This window comes from Amblyomma maculatum, chromosome 9 (genome assembly GCF_055883805.1).
Source record: "Amblyomma maculatum isolate TAMU_Amacu chromosome 9, ASM5588380v1, whole genome shotgun sequence".
NCBI classification, from domain to species: domain Eukaryota; kingdom Metazoa; phylum Arthropoda; class Arachnida; order Ixodida; family Ixodidae; genus Amblyomma; species Amblyomma maculatum.
The window spans coordinates 41,171,967-41,197,010 of record NC_139352.1 but is presented as its reverse complement, the minus strand read 5'-3'; the positions used below and the strand labels follow the sequence as shown (position 1 = coordinate 41,197,010).

Genomic DNA, 25,044 nt, shown 5'->3' with positions numbered 1-25,044 from the left:
CCGCCTGCGACATACGGCGTTCTCAAGATGCATCCTCTGCCTAATAATATGCACCCAGAGCACCGTGTCGCTCGCCGCAAGGCACGCGCAGCTCTTCACATACACTATGGCTTCCAGCCAGATACCATTTACGTAGCCGCTGCCTCATACCCCTCCCGCCCTGCGTTCGCCCTCAGCGCTGTATCCAACTATTTGCAACTGGTCGCGGCCGGTACAATTTTTGCCTCCACTTCCCTAGAGGCGGAGGAGGCGGCGGGTGCCCTTGCCATATCTACTACCCGAGCCACCACCATCTTTAGAGACTAATCCGCCGTACGGAACTTCGCCCGTGGTCGGATTTCTGGCGCAGCCTTCCAGTTCCTCGACTCCTTCCCCCCCCCCAGAACGCCCTACTCAATTAAAATGGAGGCCCGCTCATACGGGTCACCCAGGAAACGAAGCAGCTTATTTGCTTCACGGCCGGTCTCAATGCGTGCATTGAGACCGGCCGTGTTTGCTCAAAGATACGTCAGCTGAGCAGGGACGGCCACCGCTTGGGGAGATGCTCGCGACCGGATGGTATCCTATCACGAAATCTCTCTCCATTACCATGATCAACAAGCCATCTACCCTCCTCCTCATAAATCTCTAAGCTACGACAGGGGACGTGGCGCCAGCTTCAGACTCATACATTCCCATCCTCTGCTTTCTTAGCTTTGGTCCATCCAGTGCTGTTCTCGCTGCAGTGCATCCTGTGTGTGGCACCTAAAGCTGATTTTTAACACATTATGATCAAATGCTCGGAATTCCGCCCTCCAGCCACTTGGCAGCTCTTCGACCTCGAGCGATGGGAGGCTGCGGTGTCCAGCTCTGACCCGGCCGTTCAAAAGCGGCTGACGGACTGGGCTTTGAAAGTAGCTGGGAAGCACCAGCTTCCGGCCACAACACGCAGCCAAGAGCCGACCCGTCATTAGGATTTAATCATTTAAGGCTCCCAACATTGCATAAAGGTTTTCACCAGCACCACTTAGCGTCGGCGAGCGATACAATAGCTATCAGAAACCCCATCAGCGCTATTTCACAGCAGACGCCGTCAGGCAATCTTTAACATGCGCTGGCAGAGCGCAGAAATATGTTTCGCACCTACCCGCATCGAAATGCTTCCGATACAGCCTGGATTAAAGCCAGCGAGCTTGGTATGGGCAGCCCAACGTTGAAGGCACTGAACCGTTGCCGTGAGTGTTGATCTATAGAGCTGAGAAATTAGTGCCATGTTTACAGGGTGTTACGGAAGGGTTGGATGCAGAAAGAAAATGTGGCACTTGCACATCGCTTGAGGTAGTCACTCACTCCAAGGCTGGGATCCTGGCGAAAAGGCAGGCGTAGTACCCCACAATGGACAGAGTTGTCCGCAGCAAGTCCACCCAGAAAAGTCTGAAGAAAGCCGCCATGAATGCAACCCGGCGCGCGGGTCGAATGTGACTGGAAATAATGAAGACAAAATAATTAGCGTGTGCACTCTTGATAACACCGATGATCATACTTTATTTGCGTCCGTATTTCTAATGCATTATCTGCACATGTGACCCAATGGAGACCTCAAATGTCGCTGATACTAATAACTAAGCCATTTACAGCGCATCGAAATAGAATATGCATGTAAAACTGGTTTCATATAAGAAGACTGCAGTGAGCTACCTTTGCTTATGGAAACTGATAATGGCATTTATTATTTGGCATAAGAAGGTTAAGCTGTATTTCAGCCTTTTAATCTTTAAAAAACTGAAAAACGTTTTTACCTATAACGTTTTACAGTCTCTTATTTCGCGCCATTCAGGCTCGCTCTCTTCAGCACAGGAAACAAGCCAAGTAATAATTGAAAGCTAAACATGGTGTCAAACTATTGAGCCGTACAATTTATAAAGCTTGACTAAACAAACCATTAATGGGTAGTAAAGGTGGCTCTTCTTGAGCCAGCTAAGCCGTCAAGTTAACCTCCTTTATACATTAATGTTGCGTTGTGTTGTACTGCACCACAAATGAGAAGTCCGCAGGCAAATTTACTTATATATAATGTACTGAATACAGTTCCATGATGTCATCATACGCAAAGTTACATCTCATCATGTGTTTGGCGCATGATAGCCTTAGATGCTTATGCGTCATAAAACAAAACACACAACACACAACAACGCAAAGTTACAGGGGCCTTTAGGGGTTAATTCACCGCGGGCGATTACGTGCCTAGTACCACACCATGAATGGGGCACAGATACAGGACTGCCCTGCCGGGGTGGCGCAATAGTTAGGGTGCTCGACTATTGTTCCCAAGATGCGGCATCGAGTTCCGGCCTCGGCGGCCGCTTTTCGATGGAGGCGAAATGCAAGGCGCCCGTGTTCTGTCCGATGTCAGTGCACGGTAAAGAACCCCAGGTAGTCACGATTACTCCGGAGTCCTCCACTACGGTGTCGCTCATAGTCTGAGTCGCTGTGGGACGTTAAACCACACAACCAAACCAAATAAAGGACAGACTGAAGGGGCATATTGCCATTGGAACTGGAATATGCCAAATTTTAAAAACAGGGTGGCGAAAAGCAGGCGCCCGTATGCAAAAGGTAATTCGCGGAAAAGCAGAGCTTTGCAACAATGAACAGCTCAAATCAGTAGAGTCCATCGTCATTTCTATCATCGTGGAGTGTCGACGCAAAATAAAATCCGAAGAAAAGTCACCTAAAGTTCCAGGAACATAAAGATGGATGTATGCTGGGCGGCCAGCAATCACCCATGCTGGCCGCATAAGACGTCCATCATAGCAAACTGTTTGTTGCGGGATGTCGTCGATTTGGAAGTCAATCCCCAAATGGATGGTGCAGGAATTAGTTTCGAAACTAGCATAAAAATTGCCGGGGTTTAAGTTTGGCTTGAAAGCTGTATTAAGCATAGTTATGTATTCTTTGACGGCTTAAATTAGGGGGACGCTCAACATTCGCATTGAAACTAGCCGCGATAGCCCCAGTAGCACCACATTTGCAATACGCATTTTTAATGACTTTTTCTCATGTTAGGTTTTGGGGCAGGAAGACGTAGAATATTTTTGGGTGGACACAATGGAATCGTCGTGATAGTGAAAACGTTTTAGTGCTCAAAAGGGAGTTTCAGACTCTGAAGACCACGCTAAATGGTCAGTATTCTTAGTCTCGGACATGCACGACGAGGCCCCATCTCGCGCTTGCTTTACTAGAGCCCTTCGGGCCTCCAGTGTGGAACAGGTGAGGAGGGCAGTCTCCCAGGATTCTCGGGTAGGGGTAGTGGAAGGTGAGGATTCTGAGCACATCTCCAAACTACGTGATATATATTGCAGGTCTCTCCACAGTGCGGACAGGCAACATCATCTATGTTGGGATCAAAGGGTTTGAGTACCGCAGGACGAGAAGAGTTCCTGTCTGCAGGCGCCGCAGAGTTAACTACTTTTCCTTATTCAGCCCCTTAGCAGGGGCCTGGGGGAGGCAGTGGTTGTTGCAGTGATGGTTTAGAATTTATCGGAACCGCAGAAGCGGTTGATGAGCCTCTCAGCTAAGGGAGATATGATGAGGGGTCTGGTGTGTAAGTGCTTGGGCGGCTGTACCAGCTGCCTCATTTCCACGTAGGAGCTAAAGGCCGGGAGCTCAGACGACGCTTGGCTGAGTTATATCAGCGGCAGCCCCTCCTATAATTTTGCTAGACAAGATGTGATATTTCACCGGCCAGATAAAGTTCACAGGTCCGACGAGCTTGTGTGATAAAGTCCTTGATTCTGGATTCGTGGACGCGAGAGCTATTGCATCTTGCTCCGCTTGCGTTGAATTCGGGGCCCGAAAGGAGAGCCCATTGACCTTCATTGTCCAGTCCACTACAGCAGCCCTGCAGATCCCCGTGTGCGACGGCCCTGTAATGTACACGTTGCAGAGCCTTGTCTAGATCCATATTGTCCGCCTACACTTAATAAGGCCAAGGTCACGCCACGTTTTTTTAGGATCAATCGGCCGGACAGGTTGACCTAGGCGGATACATGGTGTAGTGAAGCGTTCGCTTCAAAATCAGCGGACGGTGCCAAGGACGATCGTATACGCTACGAAGGTAGCGAGAAATACTCATCCTTGTCTAGTTCTAGCAACTCCGAATAAGCAATTTGTGGCCTCGTGACGTTTACATTGGGCATAGGAGCAGTAGGTAAATTCAAATTGAAATTAAATTGTGCCATCGGTGAACAAAACCAGTTGAGCTTCCTTGGTTTCACGGAAAGAGCGATTATGAATACGTCTGACATTCAGTGAATTTTTTTCTTCAGATTTTTAGAACAGTTATCTTAGGAAGAGGGCGACTAATAGTCTAGTCCAGTGTATATTTCGTTTGTTACGGTACACAGGGCGGATATTCAGACCAGAGTGCATTTCTTTTAAGATAATTTTGTGCAACGAATCTGGCAAGTACCATTCATCGACAACTTTGAAGAATGCATCAGCAGCAGCGTGAATCACGAAAATTAGCTATTTGATGTAATCGTGTGTCCTTTCTGCGATAGTGCGTGGGTGTGCATTCAGAACAGCAATGCTGGAGTCGAACATCAAGGCGCCTTGCGACATTGCATTTTTCAGAAATCCCAAGTGCTATCTCTTTCTGCACATGGATGTTTGCGAAAAATAGTGCACGTGTTTTTTTTTAACCGATGATTCATCCGTAAGGGCATGCCACTACTGGAGCAAATTTGTGTATGCAAAGGACTCATATTCTGATATTGCGCGGATATGTTAGTGAACGGGTATTATAAAATCGCGTTTTCTGTACTGCGCTCAGAGAAACAGGACACTATGAAAGAATAAATAATTTCAAATAGAATTTCTTTTCTTGCCGTGACTCAACTCGAGGATTGAAAGAGGATCGAAACCACTGGTATAAGTTTGGAGAATCTTGGCGAAGCATTGATGAAAAAAAAAACGCATTCTAGTGTTTAAGCAATGTTGAACATGTGTCTGTGCGTACACATGTGCAATTAGAATATGAACCCCCACTTCTGTCAAGAACAGTACAGCTTGTGTTTTAGGGCATTTTACATGTGGCATTTTGAGAGAGGCGATCATGCCAACAGGGACGTTTTTATAGTCAGTGTTGAAAGGCATCCTATAACTTTTGTTTGCCATTTTCACGTGGTACAAACTACCGCTCTCACCGCGTGGTGGAGCATAGTCTGTGTGAAAGTGGTCACGTGATAACAGGTGGCGGCGCTCACGGATGTACGCACTGCGAACCTCAAGCCATGGTAACATTTCTTGTGAATAAAGGTGCACATTTGTGTCCAATTCTCAGCAAACTTCGAGACGATTTACAGAGAAAGCAATAGGTATTTGCAGAACTGTCGTGACAGCGACGCCTGAGAGCTCTGTGCTGATCTTCCCATGAACACTGAAGGCATGGTGCGCCTGACCACTGATGGATAAAATGTGAACTTGCTGTGAAAAGGGTCTTTCTGCAGAAACTTTGAACACTATCAGTCAGAAACACTTTCTGTCTAGGAAAGTGATTACACGCTGAATTCCTAGGCAGCTTTCTTCGCTTGACTGGCATAGAAGCCTGAAAATAACCCAACAGAGCCTTTCGCACAGCATTGACGTTATTGGAACTGGATTGGGAGATACTGTTACATCTCCTTCATGTCCAGACCTAGCCCCCAGTTATGCAATCTGTTTGGGCTCCTGGAAGAGCAACATGTCAGCCGCGATGGCGAGGTGAAGTACATGGTTTGAACATTAATTTATTTATTTAATATTTATTTATTTATTTATTAATTCAGTGATTGTGTGGGCAATACATGGTACTGCCCGTGGGGCAGGACAAAAGGAGGTAATCAGTCTCCTGACGAGGTCCTGGCCCCACTGGGCTCAACAGCAGCGGGTACAAAGTACAGGCAGTGCACATGCAACTACATACAACAACCTTCACCGTATATAACTACACATGAGTAAAAAGAAAGACAAGAAACAAAAACACCGAGTTAAAAACTATCACCGCAGTACAAAATACGCATTCAGACACGTGCCAATAACAAAACATAAGGAAATGTAACAACAGTTATGAAACTCTGGAACAATGTAAAGGAATAGCACAATACATTGCGATTTCGCATCTACTTTAGTCATCTATTTCGTTTTCTATTGAAGTGAAAAGACGTTTTATTCTCCGCTTGAAAGTTGGCAGACTTCTACTTGTTCTTGCGATATCAAGTATGTCTGGGTAATTATTACATAGTTTCATGATTTGATGATCAATTGTCTGTTTAGTATAATTAGTCCGAGGTTTATCTACAACAATGAAAGTCCTCTACAGATTGTGACCAGTATCCCTATTTAGATAATGACTAGAAAATCTATTATAATTGCTCGACACTTCAGAAAATACGTACACAGATAATTTCTGCTTATATTTATCCTGGAAAGGTAGGATATTATGTGCTGCCATGAACGTTACGGTGTCTAAACTTTCCTTATATAATGCTCTAATGGCCCTCCGCTGCAGTGCAAATAGTATGTCATGACTGCGTCGCCCTGACAGAGCGTTTTTCATTGCTGGCATTTAGGTATTGGTGAAGCGCTAGGAAGAGCTTATATAGATGGTGGATAGATGAAGCATTAGAACATGTTTCTTTGGTCTAAGTATGCTTCACAACAGCTAGAGACGAAAAGTCGTGGTTCAACCTTAGCGCCCTTATGAAATAGTTGAAGGGGTTTTATGTTGTAAGGGAGGTTTTCTACTAAGAAAATAGTCGAGAGGTTTCACTGTTTCATGGTCCCAGTACACATCACAGACGCTGAGAGCATTTGTGACATGACAATATTTCCTTTACTAACGCTCAACACTTTGTGTCTTAGCTGATAATTTAGCTGATGAGAAATACGAAAAACCCGTGATGGGGGAACTTACCTTCCACGTAATTTGGCTGCTAGAGTCTGCACCAGTGGTTTGCATCTCACACCTCTCCGTAGCAAGGGTAGCTGTGCCAACGGTCTTTTCCTTATTATATCCGCGAAAATCCTGCGCAAACGTTATCATAAACATTGAGATATATCATTCTTTGAATGGTGCCCCGGGAGATGTATATACACTACCAGATCAAAGCACTAAAGGAATCATACCTTATAGCGCGAATATGCCAAGTGATGAGAGACATAAAAATGAGAAAAATTGTAATAATCAGTTACCTTTGTTCACTTGTAGGCTTTATTGAAGCGTCGCAAATTCATAGCACTCATAAACTCGGCGCAAGAGCTGCAGAGTTGGAGTCGGCCTTTAAGGTTATAAAGAGACAGCTTAATGGCTCAGCATCGTTCAGCTCTCTTTCAGCTGTTAGGGGCATTACTGCGGGCTGTGAGTGAGAAAAATATCAGGAAGAGAGGGGGAACAGACATTTAGTTAATTATTAATGATCGAATATGGGTGGGATCAATGGCCGACGCCGCTTCGATGACCCGGTTCACAGCCATTTCTAGAGTTTATGGTCATCGCTAAGTAGGGTGGCCTGCCTTTTCTCGAGAGAATGGTTTCGTTTTGGGAGAGGGGGCATCGAAATTAGGCTGGAAAGCCTATACAACGAGATGAAAATTGCTATCTTCTCACACCGTGGGTAGGCAGAGGATGTAGGTTTGGGTCATTTCTTTCAAGAGAAATTTATAAGGCAGTGTAGCAGCGTCCAGTCGAGCTACCGGCCACTGCAAGGCAACTATTCTTTATGTCAATATCCTTCTTTCCTTCTTCCCCCTCTCTTTCCTTCTCTCTCTCTCTCTCTCTCTTTTCTTTCTTTCTTTCTTTCTTTCTTTCTTTCTTTCTTTCTTTCTTTCTTTCTTTCTTTCTTTCTTTCTTTCTTTCTTTCTTTCTTTCTTTCTTTCCTTCCTTCTTTCTTTCTTTCTTTCTTTCTTTCTTTCTTTCTTTCTTTCTTTCTTTCTTTCCTTCTTTCTTTCTTTCTTTCTTTCTTTCTTTCTTTCTTTCTTTGCTCAGACCAAATTATTCCGACCAAGTGAGGACAGCGACCCAGCCTTATAGGTTCTCAAGTGAACCAACTTTCTCCGCACGATCTTTTATGAACGGGCTACCAAACTGTTGTTACGTGTGCTGAGTAATGTGTTCGGAGGAGTTAATTAGTATTGCTCTTCTGCTAGTTGTGACAGCGCCCGATAAAACTTACAGCAAGAAAACAAATTGGCCACCACTGCCACGACGCTGCATATTCCTTGCAAATTTCTTGAAGGGGACGCGATACAATCGAAGCCAAACAAGATCTGAGCGGTGACATCGAAATTCAGCTTTCAAGGGAGGATTGTATGCGTCAGCTCCGCTTCGACGTTGCTCCTTGGCTAAGAGCACAGTTTTCCAGGGATGGCCTGTTCACACACATTGTGGGGGGTTTATTAGCAAGATGGGCGTTTCCTGTGTTAGGTTTTAAGGTGAAATATTGCATGCTTGCAGCTGTATATTAGGAACGGAAGGCCATGTACAGGTGACCAAGGCTCGATTATTGTCCCGATACTGCTTTCAGATTTCGCCATAGTCGAAGGAGCATTATTTTCATGGAGCAGAATCCCTGAATCGAATGAGGGTGGAAATTAAGAAATGGAATCGGCATGCGCTATCGGTGATGCTAGAAGAGCTAGCGCTGCCTCCCTGGCGGCTCGGCTTCGTGCAAAGCAATCCCCTTAAAGTAAATGTGATCACCGAGCTCTTATAGCGTTACATTATTTCTGTTCCACCTGTTGCATGTGAACAGGTATGAATTGCTACAAGCGATTTACAGTGCAAGCCCACTGATTGGCTCCGATTGCGTTCGCGGGTAGCGTGTCCAGAGCGTTTGGTTTAATTCTCGTTAAATGATTACTCGGAAATCTACGCTATCTTACTGGATTCGTCTCACAAACCCTGGTACAACAACACTCCCACGCCGAGTTATTGTTTAATTCTCTTTGTGATCCCGCCTGATCTGCTAGACCCCAGTATTAGCTCGGCTAGCAGAGCGAACTTTCCGGATGGCTGGAGGAAACCCAAGCCTGATCCTTGTGCCAGGTCAATTTTCTAATAATAAAGTTCTTGTGAGAGTCGTATAACAGCTCTGTAGCCGTATGACTGGGCTTGGGTGGAGGCTAATGAGGAATTAGTGTCTTAATATTAAATGAATAAACCGACACTAAGGCTCCTCTACGATTAGTTTTTCGCACCAGCAATCGCAAGTGTTTTCTTGGAAATACTACGCTTTTCTTCACAAATGCTCACTGTTTCGATACCGCCTTTATTATAAACAGCAAGCAAACAATTAGTGGTAGCTTCGTTGGGCTCAGGGTCTTACAGCCGAGGGCTGGCAGGAGTTGTTTCGCATCATTCAAAACAGTTTACCAGATGACGCTACAATCACCAGCAAAAATCGGTGGCATGCCATTGGACTTGAAGTGCTTTCTTCGTTCTTTCGTATTCCGGCGCAGTAGCTCAAGAAAGTGGGCGCTCGCGTTAAGTTGTTGAAGAGGCGGAAGGCAGTTCATAGAACGTGGGCTCAGACTGCGTCTTCATGCGTCCTTTGACTTCAGCGACACGGCATGACCCTCCAGCTTAATATATATGTCTTCATTTTCCCCAATTAATCTACGTTGTAAATCAGCACTGCGTCCTCCTGCCTTAGTGAATGTTGACTATTGTCTTCGTGTGCTTCAGCTAATGTCACTCTTATTGGTGAGTCTTGCTTTCTCCGCAGTGTATTTTAACCAACCAGAAGCGTTTATCGCTAACTCCTCATTTAAACATTCCAGATCCTTAGCTAACTGGATAAATAGTGGAATAGCGGTTACCATACTTCGCTATCATTCTGCAATAAATTTCTACTGGTCTTATGTTTCCGAATTGCACGTGAAACGTATAAAAGGCTTCCGTCGTTCTTCCTTGCATTTTTATAGTAGAGGTTCAGTTTCTTTTCTGCCCTTGCTTCATCATAGAACGTTCCAACATGAAGCGACCATGCTTGAGCTAAGCGTCTAATGAGCTTGCCAGCGACCCTGGTTGAAAGCACATAGAAAAAATTTGGAATATTTAACATTTGAGTTTTAATTCGAACAGCATACTAATTCGGGAATTGAAAAACAGAAAAGCTAAAATTCATGGGCAGAATTTCTGCCGGGTGAGGAAGCTTTGCGGCGATAGGAGCATTAGTGAGCATATAAGACGGTGGCTATCAATGAAGATGAGCGCTACAGGCGCAACGCCAGATTGATTAATTGATACATCTGCATTCCTGATTCAAAGCGCTCTTTTCAATTTAGATTTCGGAAATTGAAGAAGTGAACAAAATTAAAGTCGCACTCACGGGAAGAGCAGCGTAATGAGTTGGCGACCAAGCACCGATGATGTGTCCTCGTCTATAATTTCCTGCAGTTCCAGGAAGAAGCCACATTCATTTTTGTATGCACACATAACAGTTTCAGAAATGATAATATCAAAGTTAATGTGCTGAAAGATTAACTCAGTGTTTAAGGTGTTCACTAATATTTATTCATGGAAATATAATCGCGTACGTATACGCATTGCAGGCCGTCAAAAAAAAGAAAAGTATATTGGAAGATAGAAGATTTTTCCACACACTGAACGAAAATTTAATACATTGCATGCATCGGTCCGAGTGAAGAGATCAACACTTTTTATTTTTTCTTCTTTGTTGAGAATTTTCAATACCCATTTATTCAGAAGTGTTGAAAGAGTAAAAACGCCCTCCCATTATGCCTTAAGCCGAATTTTTAAAGCACCCTTGAGTGTAAATTTTATAGTTATACTTGTGTTCAACACACAAAACTTTAAATCATTCTTGTCTCCTTACAGCGTTGGATGGTGCGGTGTTCTGTAACTGTTCAAAATGTAATAGTACCTTTTGAAGGGAGTAGTGATTAATTGTTGGTGCATAAAAAGAAGAAACTATAATACGGGACGAATATGGACCATGTTTTCGAACAGGAACTGTTGTTTACGAAAAATAAAACAGACCGTATGTTGACAAACATGCGACGCATTGCAGCTTCTCGGTCGCGTTACAAATGATTTACATCTCTAATCTAGTATTAGCCGGATGCGCTTCTGAAATGCAACACTAGTGAAGAGTACACGAGAGGCATGCCAGTTAGCTTTACAAAGCGGTTTCCGTAAAACGCATTGTGCTTGAATCTCATACAAAATAAGTGATATATCACTGCCTGTGCTGAGCCGTGCGTTGACATGTTTTGACGTTAAAAAAGTAAAAAAAGAAAACGACAACATGGGAGGTTGCTGTTGGATGAACAAGTTGTATGGGTAAGGAAGGACGAATATGTATATTAGGCACCATCTCACATGCGTTCTAGTGATCAGTGAGCGTTATGATGAAGAAGGAAGTTCGGCAATGTAAAAAAAAAAAGTTGCACTGTCGGTTTCTATTAAAGGGTGTGTCCATTGCCTAAACAGCGATGCGCTTTGCCCTTTACAATCTTTAGTTAGGTTTGGCTCGTTCATCACATGAGCAGCCAGGACTAACGTGCAGTATAACTGACCTGAGTTCGAGGTCTCTTGATGACCAAATCTTTAAGTTGCGACAGTAAGAAGCAGCCGATCACAGAAGCCACCACAAGGCAACTCATTACAGTAGATGTCTCACGAAGCCCTCTCTCCGACGGTATTATGGACTGGAAGGAAACGAAAGAAAGCTGTATTGGTTAGCATCGAAATTATATATAAAATTAACGAATAAACCAACACTACCGCATCACAAACTATTTTCGGTTTGGAAATAATTAGTTTGTATGTAGAGAACTTTTCTAATTTGATAAATATTGTCTGAAGTCAATAGATGTGATTTAGAGAAATGAAGACCCCGCAGGCTGGTATTATTGACTACGGTCGCAGCGAGCGCGGCGAGCTCCCTGCAACTTGCACAGTCACGTGCACCAACTGCCTGACGCGGGCGAAGAAATCATCGCTGGTATAACAGCCTGCCGCTGCAACGCAGCTATGGAGCCACGCCGCAGCTGATTTTGTTCACTCAAACCATGGTCGAGAGCACCACAATCATGGCGCGAGAATGCGCCAGTCACGTGATTTTTTGTATTTCGCGGGCTTTCTTTGGTGCTCAGAAAAGGTACACTTGACGCTTTTTTTTACCACAAATGTGTGGACGGGGGGTTTTTGAAGGTGCTCTCTAACATCTCGAACCACATTTGTTTTATAAACTCAATATTTATTACTTTAGGAAAGTTATCTTAATTACTAATTAATGAATTGCAAAGCAATATTGCCTGTGTGTGCAAGACGGCTGGCAGATCTATGCAAATGGTTTCCGTGGCCTACCTAAAATGTTTTATTTTTTACCCTTGGCTAAATTTAGCTTGGACCCTGTATATTGCCCGTCTCCCGTATTTAACTTAAGACTTTTTATGCTTTTTGCCGCATCCACATCGCTTGCTTCCGTTTTCGCAATTTGAAAGAATAGGCCTGTAGTCGACGAGAACGTTTAGGTTGCCGTAGGTACTTAATACCGACCTGTCACTTTTTTTCTTATGCATCCAAAGTACCGCCACAAGTTATGTGCTTTCTTTTCAAGGCTTTTTCTCACTGTTTCTTTCAGTTTCAGCGGAGCGGATTCACTTCCCATTTCAAGGTAGCATAGTGATAGCTTTCTGCTGGAAGATTTGCTATTTTAGCATGGGTGTCAAGAGAAAAACTTCTCCTGAGCTTGCAATTCGCCCGTTTCACTCTGAGCAATGAGATCCACACTATTATTACAGTTTATCGCTGAAAAAATTCTTGAATAGTTTTAACCTAGACAGTGCGTTTTCGGGTATTGTTATTAAATAAAATCTCCACCCGACAAAAATGCGTTTTGACCTCACGTAGTGATCACGGGATACTTCGCCGTCGATTCCAAGTTCTTCCTGCGCTCAAAAATTCTTTTCCAGCTCTTCAATATTTCCCTCAAAATTAACATCACAAGTATCTGTCTCTTTCTAACACGAGATCTACCAGGCACTGCCCCAAAAATACCTGCAAGTATCTGTATTTTTCTAGCACGAGTTCTATCAGGCACAGAGCCAGAAATACCTGGAGGAATACAGATTCCACATAGACCCATTCCATTATTCATTTTTTTTCCGTATGCAATACAGGAATGCAGCTCTTTGTCCCAAGGCCTTTTGAATTCTCCATATATTAACAATTTGTCAGCAACTTTTACAGATTTGTATTCCAAATAGAACCCTGAAGTATCATAAGAAATGCTTATGATTGCTTTGCGTAGCTGAATACATCTGTTGTTGCGTTTTGGTAAAGTTTTTTTTTCTTAACACGATCATGCATTTCTCCAGCTTAACTTATTATGCCCCTGTTTTATGCTACTAAGGTGATGTTGAAAATCCTCCAAGGTAGGCTGCAGCAGTATGTGGATCGGGAGCTTCCGGACGTGCAAGCTGGGTTTCGCAAGGGCAGAGGAACTAGAGACCAGATTGCCAACCTTCGCTGGATCATGGAAAAAGCAAGAGAGTTCCAGAAACCCATCTACTTCTGCTTTATTGATTATGCGAAAGCGTTAGACTGCGTAGACCACAGCAGATTGTGGCAAGCTCTCCAAGAGATGGGAGTTCCAATTCAACTGATCAGTCTCCTCTGGAACTTGTACGAAGGGCAAGTGGCCACAGTCAGAACTGGGCATGGTCTTACTGAATGGTTTCCGATTGAGAAAGGAGTGAGACAAGGCTGCATATTGTCGCCCTGCATGTTTAACCTACATGATGAGTGCATCATGAGGAGGGCCGGTATGGACGAGTCTTCAGCTGGAGTGAAGATTGCTGGAAAACATATCAACAACCTTAGATATGCGGATGATACCACTTTAATGGCAGGAAGTGAAGTAGAACTCAAGAGTCTTCTGATGCGCGTACAAGAAGAGAGTGACAAGTTTGGGCTTAAACTGAACATTAAAAGGACAAAGATCATGGCGGCTTGCCCTATCAAGTCCTGGATCATCAAGGGACAAGAAGTGGAAGCTGTGACAGATTTTGTCTTCTTGGGCTGCAAGATTACCCCCAAGGAGACTGTAGCCATGAAATTAGGAGAAGCCTGCTTCTGGGAAAGAGAGCCATGGCTAGCGTTGACCGCTTAGTAAAGAACAGATACATTAGTCTCCCAACCAAGATCCGTATAACTCGTGCTAGGGTCTTTCCAGTTGTGATGTATGGATGCGAGAGTTGGACTGTGAAGAAGGCTGACCGCCGAAGAATTGACGCTTTTGAATTGTGGTGCTGGCGGAGACTCTTGAGAGTTCCTTGGACTGCCAGAAGATCAAATCACTCGATATTGTCGACCATAAACCCTGACTGCTCATTGGAGGGTCAAATTCTAAAGTTAAAGCTCAGCTACTTTGGTCATCTGATGAGAAAAAAGGAGTCGCTGGAGAAAGATTTGATGTTGGGAAAGGTTGAGGGTCACTGGAGAAGGGGTAGGCAGCGAACGCGATGGTTAGATGGCATCCTCAAGGCGCTGCAGATGAAGTTATGTGATGTTAGAAAGATAGTGAGAGACCGGAAAGCGTGACGTGATATGGTCCATAGGGTCACGAAGAGTCGGACACGACTGAACTGAACTGTTTATGTCTTTGTTATTGTTATGTGTTGTATTGTTAGCCATTATTCCTCAATCCTGCTACAGCCCCCCCCCCCCTCCCTCATGGGACTAGCAGTAACTGTAAAAAAATAAAACAAATAGAGGCATTTATATATAGGTATAGAAGAAAAGCGGTTCATATATTTTACTTTGTCATTCAAGAAGTTTTTTTTCCTGTGCCCTAAAAAATGATTTCATAAGATTGACTAAGTAAGCCTTAGTTTTACTCAGGGTTATGAAAACAAAGAAAAATTTTGATGTGTGCGAACTATAACTGCAATTCCTAAATGACCCGGAGGTCAGAGCATTAAATACGTTAAGGAATAAACCATCGTTGCCACCGACCTCGTACAGGTGTTCTCGTAATGTGAGGAAAGGAAATGGTTTCTGTGGCCTACTGCGTTTGTACTAAAAAGAAACCAAAACTTAGGGCATCGCACCTGTGACTTTAGCGCTGGATCAGAACGAGGTTCAGTGAGCAAGCTAGAGCTGAATGTGCACATAGTGTCACCAGCTGGGAAATGTTTGCCACAGATAGTGTGCGGTTACCGTAGCAAGTGCGTGAAGCACGATGTGGCCCTGGATCTGAGGGTTATATAATCAGCACGTGTACGATTCACGACGTGGTCCAGCAAATGCTATTTTTTAAATCAGGTTGCTTGACTAGTTGTATCAGGATATTTCTACAGTTGATGATAGCAGGTTTGGCGACATGCATTTTGGGTGACAGCAGCGTTGTTGTGCGCCTGTTTGCTTTCATCCATGTGTTTGTGTTTGCATTTTTTTTTTGCTTTGAATTAAAACATATGCTCTAAAGATAACATTAATAACGGCCCTGAAAGCAGTATTAGATCAGGCCACAGAACGCTGACGCTAAATGCCAAAGCATTAGACTACGATAAAGATCGAAAAGTTTTGATGAAGAAAAGTGTTTCGATGTGAATTAAAGCAGCAGGATTGTCGCCCTTACCTCCCGTTGGGTGATAGCAGAGAACTGCAGAAAGGTGTCGAGCACACACCCTGTGGACAGCAGCCCCAGGAGAGCCACTACAAATGCCGATGGCGGAAGGCATCGCCTCCAGCGTCGCCACACAATCGCAGGCAATAGCACCTGCGATGCAAACCGGGGAAGGCAGCGCATATGATTGAATCGGATTATTTGCTGACATACTTAACAACCAAAAGTATTCCCCGTCGCAGTTTTTTTACTGCTGGAAAAAATTCTAGCTCAGAGTAGGTGGACAAGGAAATTTCTGGCACATGTTTCGCATGCCAATGAAGGTTACGGAGATTATTTAAAGACGAGCTTCATAGACTCATAAGCAATGTCAGTGGCGCCAAGCACTCCAGTGGAGTGCGCTGTGTTTCAGTGCTACAATAAGAAATCAGAATTATTCCCACATACAGTAGGAAAATGGTATGAGCTAAAACCTGAAATTTTACAGTAGGTTTATTTCTTTATGCGTGTTTAAGTTTAAATATATAATAAAAACCCCATTGTCAATAGTGCTCGGTAGAACGCATTTGTGAGCTGCCGTATGCATGTGTAAATGTTGCACTGTCACTGGTGATTTCAGCTGTGGTGAATCGAACTTGTGTAATATTACACGACGCTAGGAGAATGAGTTCTGAAAGAGGAAAGTGGGGAGACAAATAGGCATTCAATACTAAGCATCATGTTGGGACTTACCTATGCTATTCTTTTAGAACGAAAATGCCAACTGGAAAGCTCCAATAAATGTCAAGCTGTTGCGAAATCAGCCGCGAATGTACGCAGATGAAAGTACAGTTGACATTGAGACATGGAAGTGGGACTTACAAGACAGACTGCCATGGCAAAGTCTGATCCCACTTTGCGCAGCGTAGAAGTACTCAGATATTCGCAGTTCTCGATGCATACGAGGGCTAAACCGCTCTTCACCAAGACCAATGCACCAGAGGTAACCAACAGCACCTGCGAATTTGAGAAAGTGTGTTTAATTACGCAATAAAACTATGAAATCGATTCTGAAAAACGTTTTCAGAAATGACTCAAGCGTATTTAATAATTCAGAATTTTTTGCGTGTCTATACAGGCACCTACGTCTTTCTCGCTAGGAAAAGAAAGAGCTGCCTGTTTAATGCATTTTGCAGAACAATGTGTCTCAAAACGAGGAGTGCTTGCAAATTAAGTAGATAAATGTCAGTATGGTTAAAGACATTCTCCAGCTGTCGCTGCACCACGCGTACTATTTAATCGGAGGCACGAACTGTTCTTTTTCAGTTACGCACTATTACTCAGTTGATAATGCACCATCCTATTGTTATTTTTATGGCTAAGAAAACAATGCGTTCGCAGTGGAAGATACAAGAGGCGAGGAATCATCAACAGACATCGTTGTATAGGCTTGTATAAAGGGTGATTTTTTATTTGAACTGTAACGCAACCGTACTTTGCGAAGCATTCAGAGTGGTTTCATACCAGTTCTCTCCCTAGTATCTTTCTGTTAGTCGAGTTGGAGGTTGGTTTGCCTTAGGAATTCGAACTGATGATATGCGTACAGCGCGTCTCTCATAGCCTTAGTCGCGTTGGAACGTTAAACCCACAAATCAAACCAAAGCTTTGACTGTATGTCGTGAATTGTATGTATCCACCGAGAAGTGATACGCATATACTGGACGAAAGAAAAAAACTGCGCTAAAGGACATCGACGAGGGGAAAGGAATGATACCAAAGGCACAGTGCTCGTTCTTTCGTGTTATCGTTGTTCTTTAGCGAAGTTTTTTCTTCCTTCGAGAATGAGCTATTTTATTTTTATTTATTTATTTATTCAGATATCCTAAAGGCCCGCTGGGGGTATTGCATGGGGGGGAGAGATAAGCCAGTATAAAATTATTTGTTAAAGAATCAATCAATCAATCAATCGATCAATCAGTCAGTCAATCAATCAATCAATCAATCAATCAATCAATCAATCAATCAATCAATCAATCAATCAATCAATCAATCAATCAATCAATCAGTCAATCAATCAATCAATCAATCAAACAACAACAACAAAAAGAACAAACAGAGCAATGGAGATGGTGAAGTAGCACGCATGAACATTACACCCAGAGATCACATAGCATTATAGCCTAGAAATTGAGTATAATGGAATCGCGGTGGAAATTCATGCAAAAGAAAGAAAACAGCGGCAGGAAAAGAGACGGCATAGTGGTTCAATATATTTACCGCCAGAATGCTCCCCTATAAGATACTGCCGCGAATTGTTCCAATCTTTATTTCTCCCTTTTCAACAGCCGCTACCACGTGGTCTTATCTCTGTGATTGTAACGCACGGATCGGCACTGTACGCGTTGCTTGTTCATGCTCGTTGTTGCTAGACGTGGCTTTATTACTTTCCTTGTAGCGCGAGACGCTCCGAGATTTTCCTCGAATGATCATGGCGCAGAACAACTGTTTCTGTATCGTTTGAGATGTTTCTGGGTTCTTTTGGCTAATTATCTAGATGGTTCTTCACCCACTTTAAGCGGAAGGGGAATGAAACGACCGTTCATTGCTCGACGACCGACGAGGGCGTTGCTTTTATTGCTGCTGCCGAGTTATTTAGTTGTTTTGCGGGCGCAGGTCAGCCCAATAAAGAGTTCATTCAGTCCAACGCCAGTCGTTTCGGTTGCTGGTTTCGGAATCGTCACCAGCTCGTGACAATAGTAAGCCATTGCTTTTCCCGATACTCAAACTAGACAATGATCTCTGCAAACCTCTGTGCTAGTCTCTCATTGGCAAATAGCCAAGAAAAGCCATGCAAAATCGTGAAAAACAGTTTGCCCATATCTTAATTGGTTTCTTTGTAGTCAAACTCTGGCTCATATTCGAACACAAAAACGCAGTCGCCTACGATGAAAGTATGTAAATGATGGCTTTGTGGAAGCAAAGGAGGACGCAGAAGCAAGAAAAGAAACTATGATGCACAAGTACAGGATTGACAATCTATGCACGAGTGTCGAAAAATAAATTGACGCCATTGCCGAAAAAAGAAGAGGAAGAAACAGTGGAAGTGCTTAGAGCGACCAAAATTGTAGCGGCCTAATAATCCTCGAACCAAATTTCACGAGCGCTATATAGTCATCGGTCACAGCCATCGTCACTGCTGCCGCTTCAATCTTTGCTCGCTTCCGTTTAGTAAGCTTTTCGGCAAAAGGCCAATCTGGCTTCTAGTTGATCGATGTTGCCAGCAGCGGCCTGTATGGCACGGCTGCGGTCTCTGTCTTTAGTGAGATGGTGTATGTGTGTGGCGTATTTATCTAGGTGAAATGAAGGAGCGGCGGGGATGGAACTTCATAAGACGACGACGTTTACTATACAGCGCGAGATTGCGTTGCCGTTTTACACGAGGCGTAATTGGCTGGAGCGATAGCTTAGTGCTTTCGTGCTTGGCCACGACGGTGAAGACGACGACGTTTGCTGCGCAGCGCGAACTGAAGACGACGCCGTTTGCTTCGCAGGGCGAGAGGAAGTAACATGCATGCACCGGGCGCCACCTGTGAAACGCACGAGGTACTAGGTGCAGGCATAACACGAAACTCGCGACTGGATAAAGTGGAGACAACGCTCTAAAATGGCTGACAACATCAATGCGAGAGGAAAACAGAAGCACAAGCGTACTGAAGGGGCGAAAAGCGATTGGTTGGGTCAACTCGGTGCATGGCGGGCACCTCAAAGATTTTGGGCACGCCGTTCTGAACAAAAGCAAAGGCGAAGCATGACCACCAGTCATGCTGAACGTGCCTATCGTGAGCTGCGAATGCATGATACCACTGTCTACAAGTATTAATGAATCACAATGATGAGTAAAGAATTCTGTTCACCAGACGCGGCAGCTGCCTCGGCTCTTCGCATGATGCGCAGATGTGGTTTTAGACGTAGGGGTGATGCGTTACGTGGCGTGAATTATAAAGAAGCAAGCAAGCTTACAACAAAAAATATATTGCTCGGAGAGTTGCGGCATGAAATTGAACAGCAGCTGTTTGCGACGGAGCCCGGACACTGAACTGAAACGCACTGCCAAGTTCAGTCTTTTTTGCTGCTGTCGCCAGATACGCTGGCTGCATCCGAGGTCACTGCGCTATGATAATTAGAAGACGCTTAGTCACCTTCCCCTCTAGTCACCATAACTGCGCTCTTTCGAAGCAAACGCGGACGGCACTGAACAGCGTTTGTGTGCTGTCTTGCGATGCAACTGTAGATGCTGTAGCTGCTGCTGGATAACGCCTCACCCCCCTCCCCTCCCGGTTGGGAAAGGAGCCCGGTAGAAGGCTCCTTTCCCAGCCACAATGGTGACGGTCACTCAGTCGTTAAGGACGCTGCAATGGATTCCAGACTATCGCGACGGGCAAGGTCACTCTTGCCACAAAACGCGGAGGGCGCCGAAGAGTGTGTATGTGCCGTCACGAGGTTTACGCAATTGTAGACGCCGTAGTTGCTGATACATGGATAGCACTTGAAAGTCGTGCATTATCTAGCTATTACATGTAGTTACTCGGAGTTTTAGGCAACGGCACGAGTTCAAAGGCAGTAGGCCGTGGTATGGTAACGGAGGACAGCGCCTATGCATGCAGCAAAACATGGTGCATCCTGCACGCATCACTGTATTGGCTGCTTGCACCGGCTCAGGCAATGCGTTTGCACATATCAGAGTGTCGCATTCAAATTTGCTTATAGTTTTTAATCAGGTGTATTTGGGAATTTATAGTAATGTTGCCTTCTTTATACAAAAAGTTATAATCCCGAATTTTAGGACTTGGTGACGATTGAAGAGTACTTTTTATTAGTAGCTGCATTCCGGGTAAGGGTGTTGCCTTTTCCGCAAGAACTGGAAGAATTCAAATTTTTGTAACAGTCGTCGGTATGGACAACGAGCACCACAAAGAGTAATGCTCAGAGTTTGACAAAGAGGAAAGCGAAAGGAAGCGCTAGAGCGCGGCGCCACCAGCACTTATTACGTTACGCCTATGCCAGCTTCATCAATAACACACTATTCCCTCATAAATACATTTCGCGACAATTGACAGAGGTGCAGCGTTACAGCTGCATTCAACGCGGAACTGCATGGCGCACCTCAGTTCCCCGGCACAAAATTACCGGGCGGATAATGACGCATGTTATTCGTGGTGCGCAGCTAATTTATGCCAGGAGCTGAGTATGGGTCTGAATAGCCACTTTGTGCAGTTTTAGGTCACGCGCTCCTTTGGAACTTGTTCCTCTGTTTTTGTCGCGCTTTTCCTCGTTGTTTGTTTAGGATCTCGTGGCTGCACTCGCTGTAGTTGGCGAGCACTTTTCCAGGAGTGCACGTTGCAGCTGGGATGACGTCTTTCCATCGAAAACGATATCGTAGTGTAGCTGGCCCATGTGTCGAAGCATTTTTCTATATCTAGAACGTACGCTGCTATATTACCGTCAGCAGATAAGTGTCAACACACAGACGGCGTCACCTGGCTTACCTACACTCTGGGCCGCACCGCCGTGGGTGTAGCTTTGGGCACTATGGTACTACTTGCATTTAGGCGGCGACATCGTCCGTTCTTGTGCGAAGGCAATAGGCCGCACGATGTCGAGCATGCTTCTCTGCTTCGAAGAGGCTAACTGCGTCGTTTGCAGGGTTTCCTATGCATCAGTATTTTATGCGAAGACGCCGCAGGTTATGGTTGTTGCCTAAGTCTGCTTCGCGTCGGCACACACGAAAAACGTCTCTGCAATGAAAGACTCCAGAGGGCCGTAGTCTGTAGATTGTGCGCAGTCTCCCTCAAGTTACTTGTCCTCGTAAGGTGCCGGAGAAATTGCATTATTTCAGCTGTTAGCATTCTTTCCCTGCTCTTTTTGAATTGAAATAAAAGCCACAGTAGGATGTATTCCAGGAGGAAATCAAGATGTTTCTCAGGTTGAGAGGCATATAACCATTTCCATCAGCAGTTCAGTTAAGGTAATCGATCGCCACTTGAGGCCGATGTCTGGCAAGGCCGGTGAACAACGATGGGATAGAATTCCCTGTAAAAGTGGACTCAACCTCAGAAACTCTGCGGCGTTTTATTGTGGTGCGTTCCATCCCAACAGCTGCCGACGGAAAGCCTAATGTATTTGTCTTGAATTCGGAGCAGGGACTATAGTAAATATGTAGTGCGTCTAAAATGTCGTGTAGAGGAACTGTGTAAACACCATTCCTTTTCACGCTGCTTAGTGTGCGGTAATTTGTGGGCGAATAAGAATGGGAAGTTCGCAAGAATGATTTCGCCGTATCTGGCACAGTACAGGGCTAAGTAGAGAGGTATCGGAGAAGTACTTGTTAACACCGATATGTTTAGCCTAATTTGTATGTAGACATTCAATGTGTTCAAAACCATACGCTCTTTCTACTGCAAAAACCTGTGCTGTCCCAGGGATCTTTCTAACGGTGGATGACATTGTCTTCAGCTTCACAGGGCAATGTTGTATGTAGGGAAATTTTCCACATCCAGATAGGTGGGCCGAGTTCCCCTATAAATATTAGACAGTTGACAATGAGCACTTGTCAGGCTTTAGACAACCACACAACGCAGTCATTGTAGTTCTTAAGGAGGCCGCAACAGAATGTGGCGCTGTTTTCGGATATTGCCTTCGAGGTCAAGCAGAGTCACCACTTTGCGGCACAGCGGCGAACTCTACTCAGTGTGGATGCGTGTTCGCGCAGCGTGCAGCCCGCAGTGATTCACGTCCGCGCATGCGGCGTGTACAAGAGTGTTTTTGGTTTGTTTCGCGGTTGCTGTGCGCTTTAGGTTACCTATCTACCTCTTTGAAAATAAATGTGAACAATCTATCATCCCACGCTCCATTAAAAAAAATACTTGTCCATATCGAGTATGTGATGCTAGATAAGGACATCAGAAGTCGCGGTCTTTGGCCCTTGCGATTCTTTTACAAGCGGCGTCTCAAACGAAGCGGTGCTGTCGTTAGGCGCCGTGTCAAAGCAAAACAGGTTGCTGCCATGAATACAACTTTATGCGAACGCTCTAAAATCGTATATTCCCGTTTCCGTTTGGAATACCGAAGCTACTGAAACATGCGACCGCGGACTGCTGCATAGATTGCAGTTTGAACAGGCTACTGTGTGTCTTCTGTATGTGTGATAAAATTCTCTGAGTACCTCCTCTTCTATTCGTTTTTTTTTTGTTAAACTACCATCGCGGCGTCTCACTGGTATTCTACTCGAATGCTAATTTCGAGAAAGGATTCAATCATGAAAGTTTCAAAAGGTGGTCCTGTAATGTGGGATTGGGCTGCACGTTAAACAATCGCACGTTAAACAATCGCACGTAGTCAACGACACCGAAGGCCGCCGCTTCATCCTCCGTCCTAGCCGATGTCGCTTATCTGGTGCGTTAAACCCGGGACCATACGCACTTCTTTTTTTTTTTTTTTGCCATTGAAAGCTCCTGCGCATTTGTAACAATGGTAGTGAGCACAGTTTACTTTAAAGAAATGCTCGAATGTTTGAGAGACATATCGTCCCAGCACCTAATTGTTAAACTAAATATACATAATACACCTAGATCAATGTACTTCACTGGTAGCCCATTATAATCAGCAGCATTTCTTTTCGTCTAAGCACTGTCTTCCGAGCAAACGCGTTGTTTCTGACAAGGAAGTAAAATAGCTTCATACGGGCTTAACTATCAGTGCTTAGTTCGGGAATGAATACATCTCTATAGTCGCATGATAAGGTGAACTCCGTTTCTTTCGAGATAGTTGTATATCCGGCACCTGTTTTGGAAGTAACTCTAATATTTTGCTTGGCATAAGATTGAGTCAGTGCTCAATAATTACGCTGATAAAGACATCTTCATCCTTCAAAATTTCTTGCGAGAACATAAAAGCGCCCACGAGCAGTTTCTGCAATGTCTTCGCAGCGACTGATTCGTAGCTTGCCATTTAACATTAATAAACATTTATCGCTGATAGTCGTGGATTTTATCAAGTGTCTAAAAGTTCTCTCACGCTGTGAAATGTATTGACCATTGCAAAAAATCATTATACTAATTTACCATTTTACAACATCACACACATCATAAATACCGTACACTTTCCTCGGTTTCAGGAAATCATTTATAGTCAGTGGCGCAGTGCTACACTATCAGATTCTCTGACATTGGCCGCAAGAAGCATCCATCTCTTTATGAGCTCGGCAAACTCAACCACTCAGCGCTGTACACGTGAGCAGCCACTTCTCCTGTGCGAGGAGGTTTCCTGTACAGCGTCGGCGTAATCTCATTTTCGGGGAATACTTGTGCCTGCTTGTCTAGCCAGAGTTGATGCGCTATCAGTCTACGGCAATTACGCCGGGGAGTACGCTGCCACTGCTACATTTAACCTGCTTAATCCTCGAGCCAAACACAACATAATGAATCAGGCTGTCTCGATTAATTCTAAAATACAGCAGGCCAGAGCATGAACCTTGTATCTGCGTGGGTTTGATACTAAATTAGCCTGTCTAACTCGTATAAAAGACGCGTACACTGTTGAAAAAGCAATAAGGGAAACAAAGCTGACATTAGAAAAGTGGTACATTTCAGGCACAAGTATCAGGTCAGTGAGCGCGGTACAACGCAAAAAGCGTGTAAGGCGATGCAAGTAAACCTAAAGTACGGGTGGTTGCGTGCCTTGTTTTCCTAAAATCCGCTATTCGTTTGCTGTATTAGGGGAATTCACAGAATTTTTTTTCTGCAATATTGAAACACTGAATAGTAAATTGCTAATGAATTGCAGCATGCACGTTTTCATTGCCATCAAACCCACCGTAAACTCGGAAGCAGAGCTACGCCGCGTGCCTTCCTGCAAGCGCCGCTGGCTGCCGATCCAAACTATCGGAATGACGCTGGCGCCACCTATAGGCCGATCTGGCGGCGAATAACGGGGATGTAGTCGAAAGGGAACTCTGTGGCATGGGCCTGTAAAATAATTTGTGATATGCCCGGGAGCGAACGTGCTACTCACGTCGGCAGCTATGCTAAAAAAGTCAATAATGGTTGGCATGTATTATCGAAAACATTACTAGCATGACATTGGCGGGTGGTAGATAGCGCGTGACATGGGTGATCAATCATTTGTTGATGGCTACTGCGACGTCACAAGAGGACATGACATGGCCGAGATAGGAGGATCTTTCTACTTCGGCAGCACCCATGAAATGCGACGGGGAGATCAAAACGGAACCCCCTTCAGTCTTTGCATGCCGAGTCTGACACGTTAGCCGCAGGTGTTGCAGGTACGCGCCGTAGGGTTCTGTTAAAACGGGAATTCACGTGTATGCCCGGTAATCATTAACATTATGTGTAGCTTACGACACTATGATAAAATGATCGGACAAGGATCA

At 44.5% G+C, this 25,044-nt stretch overlaps 1 protein-coding gene across 1 annotated transcript in view; it reads right to left on the bottom strand.

The window, feature by feature from the left end:
- Positions 1 to 25,044, bottom strand: part of LOC146178912 (ATP-binding cassette sub-family C member 2-like) — a 123,515-nt gene that overhangs the window by 52,364 nt on the left and 46,107 nt on the right. Inside the window, exons 3-8 of the mRNA XM_084578654.1 lie at positions 16,479 to 16,613; positions 15,630 to 15,770; positions 11,560 to 11,691; positions 10,350 to 10,411; positions 6,935 to 7,045; positions 1,330 to 1,461 (exon numbers count right to left, since the gene is read on the bottom strand). Coding sequence (XP_084434780.1) covers positions 1,330 to 1,461; positions 6,935 to 7,045; positions 10,350 to 10,411; positions 11,560 to 11,691; positions 15,630 to 15,770; positions 16,479 to 16,613 — 713 coding nt within the window. The remainder of the gene's footprint in view (positions 1 to 1,329; positions 1,462 to 6,934; positions 7,046 to 10,349; positions 10,412 to 11,559; positions 11,692 to 15,629; positions 15,771 to 16,478; positions 16,614 to 25,044) is intronic.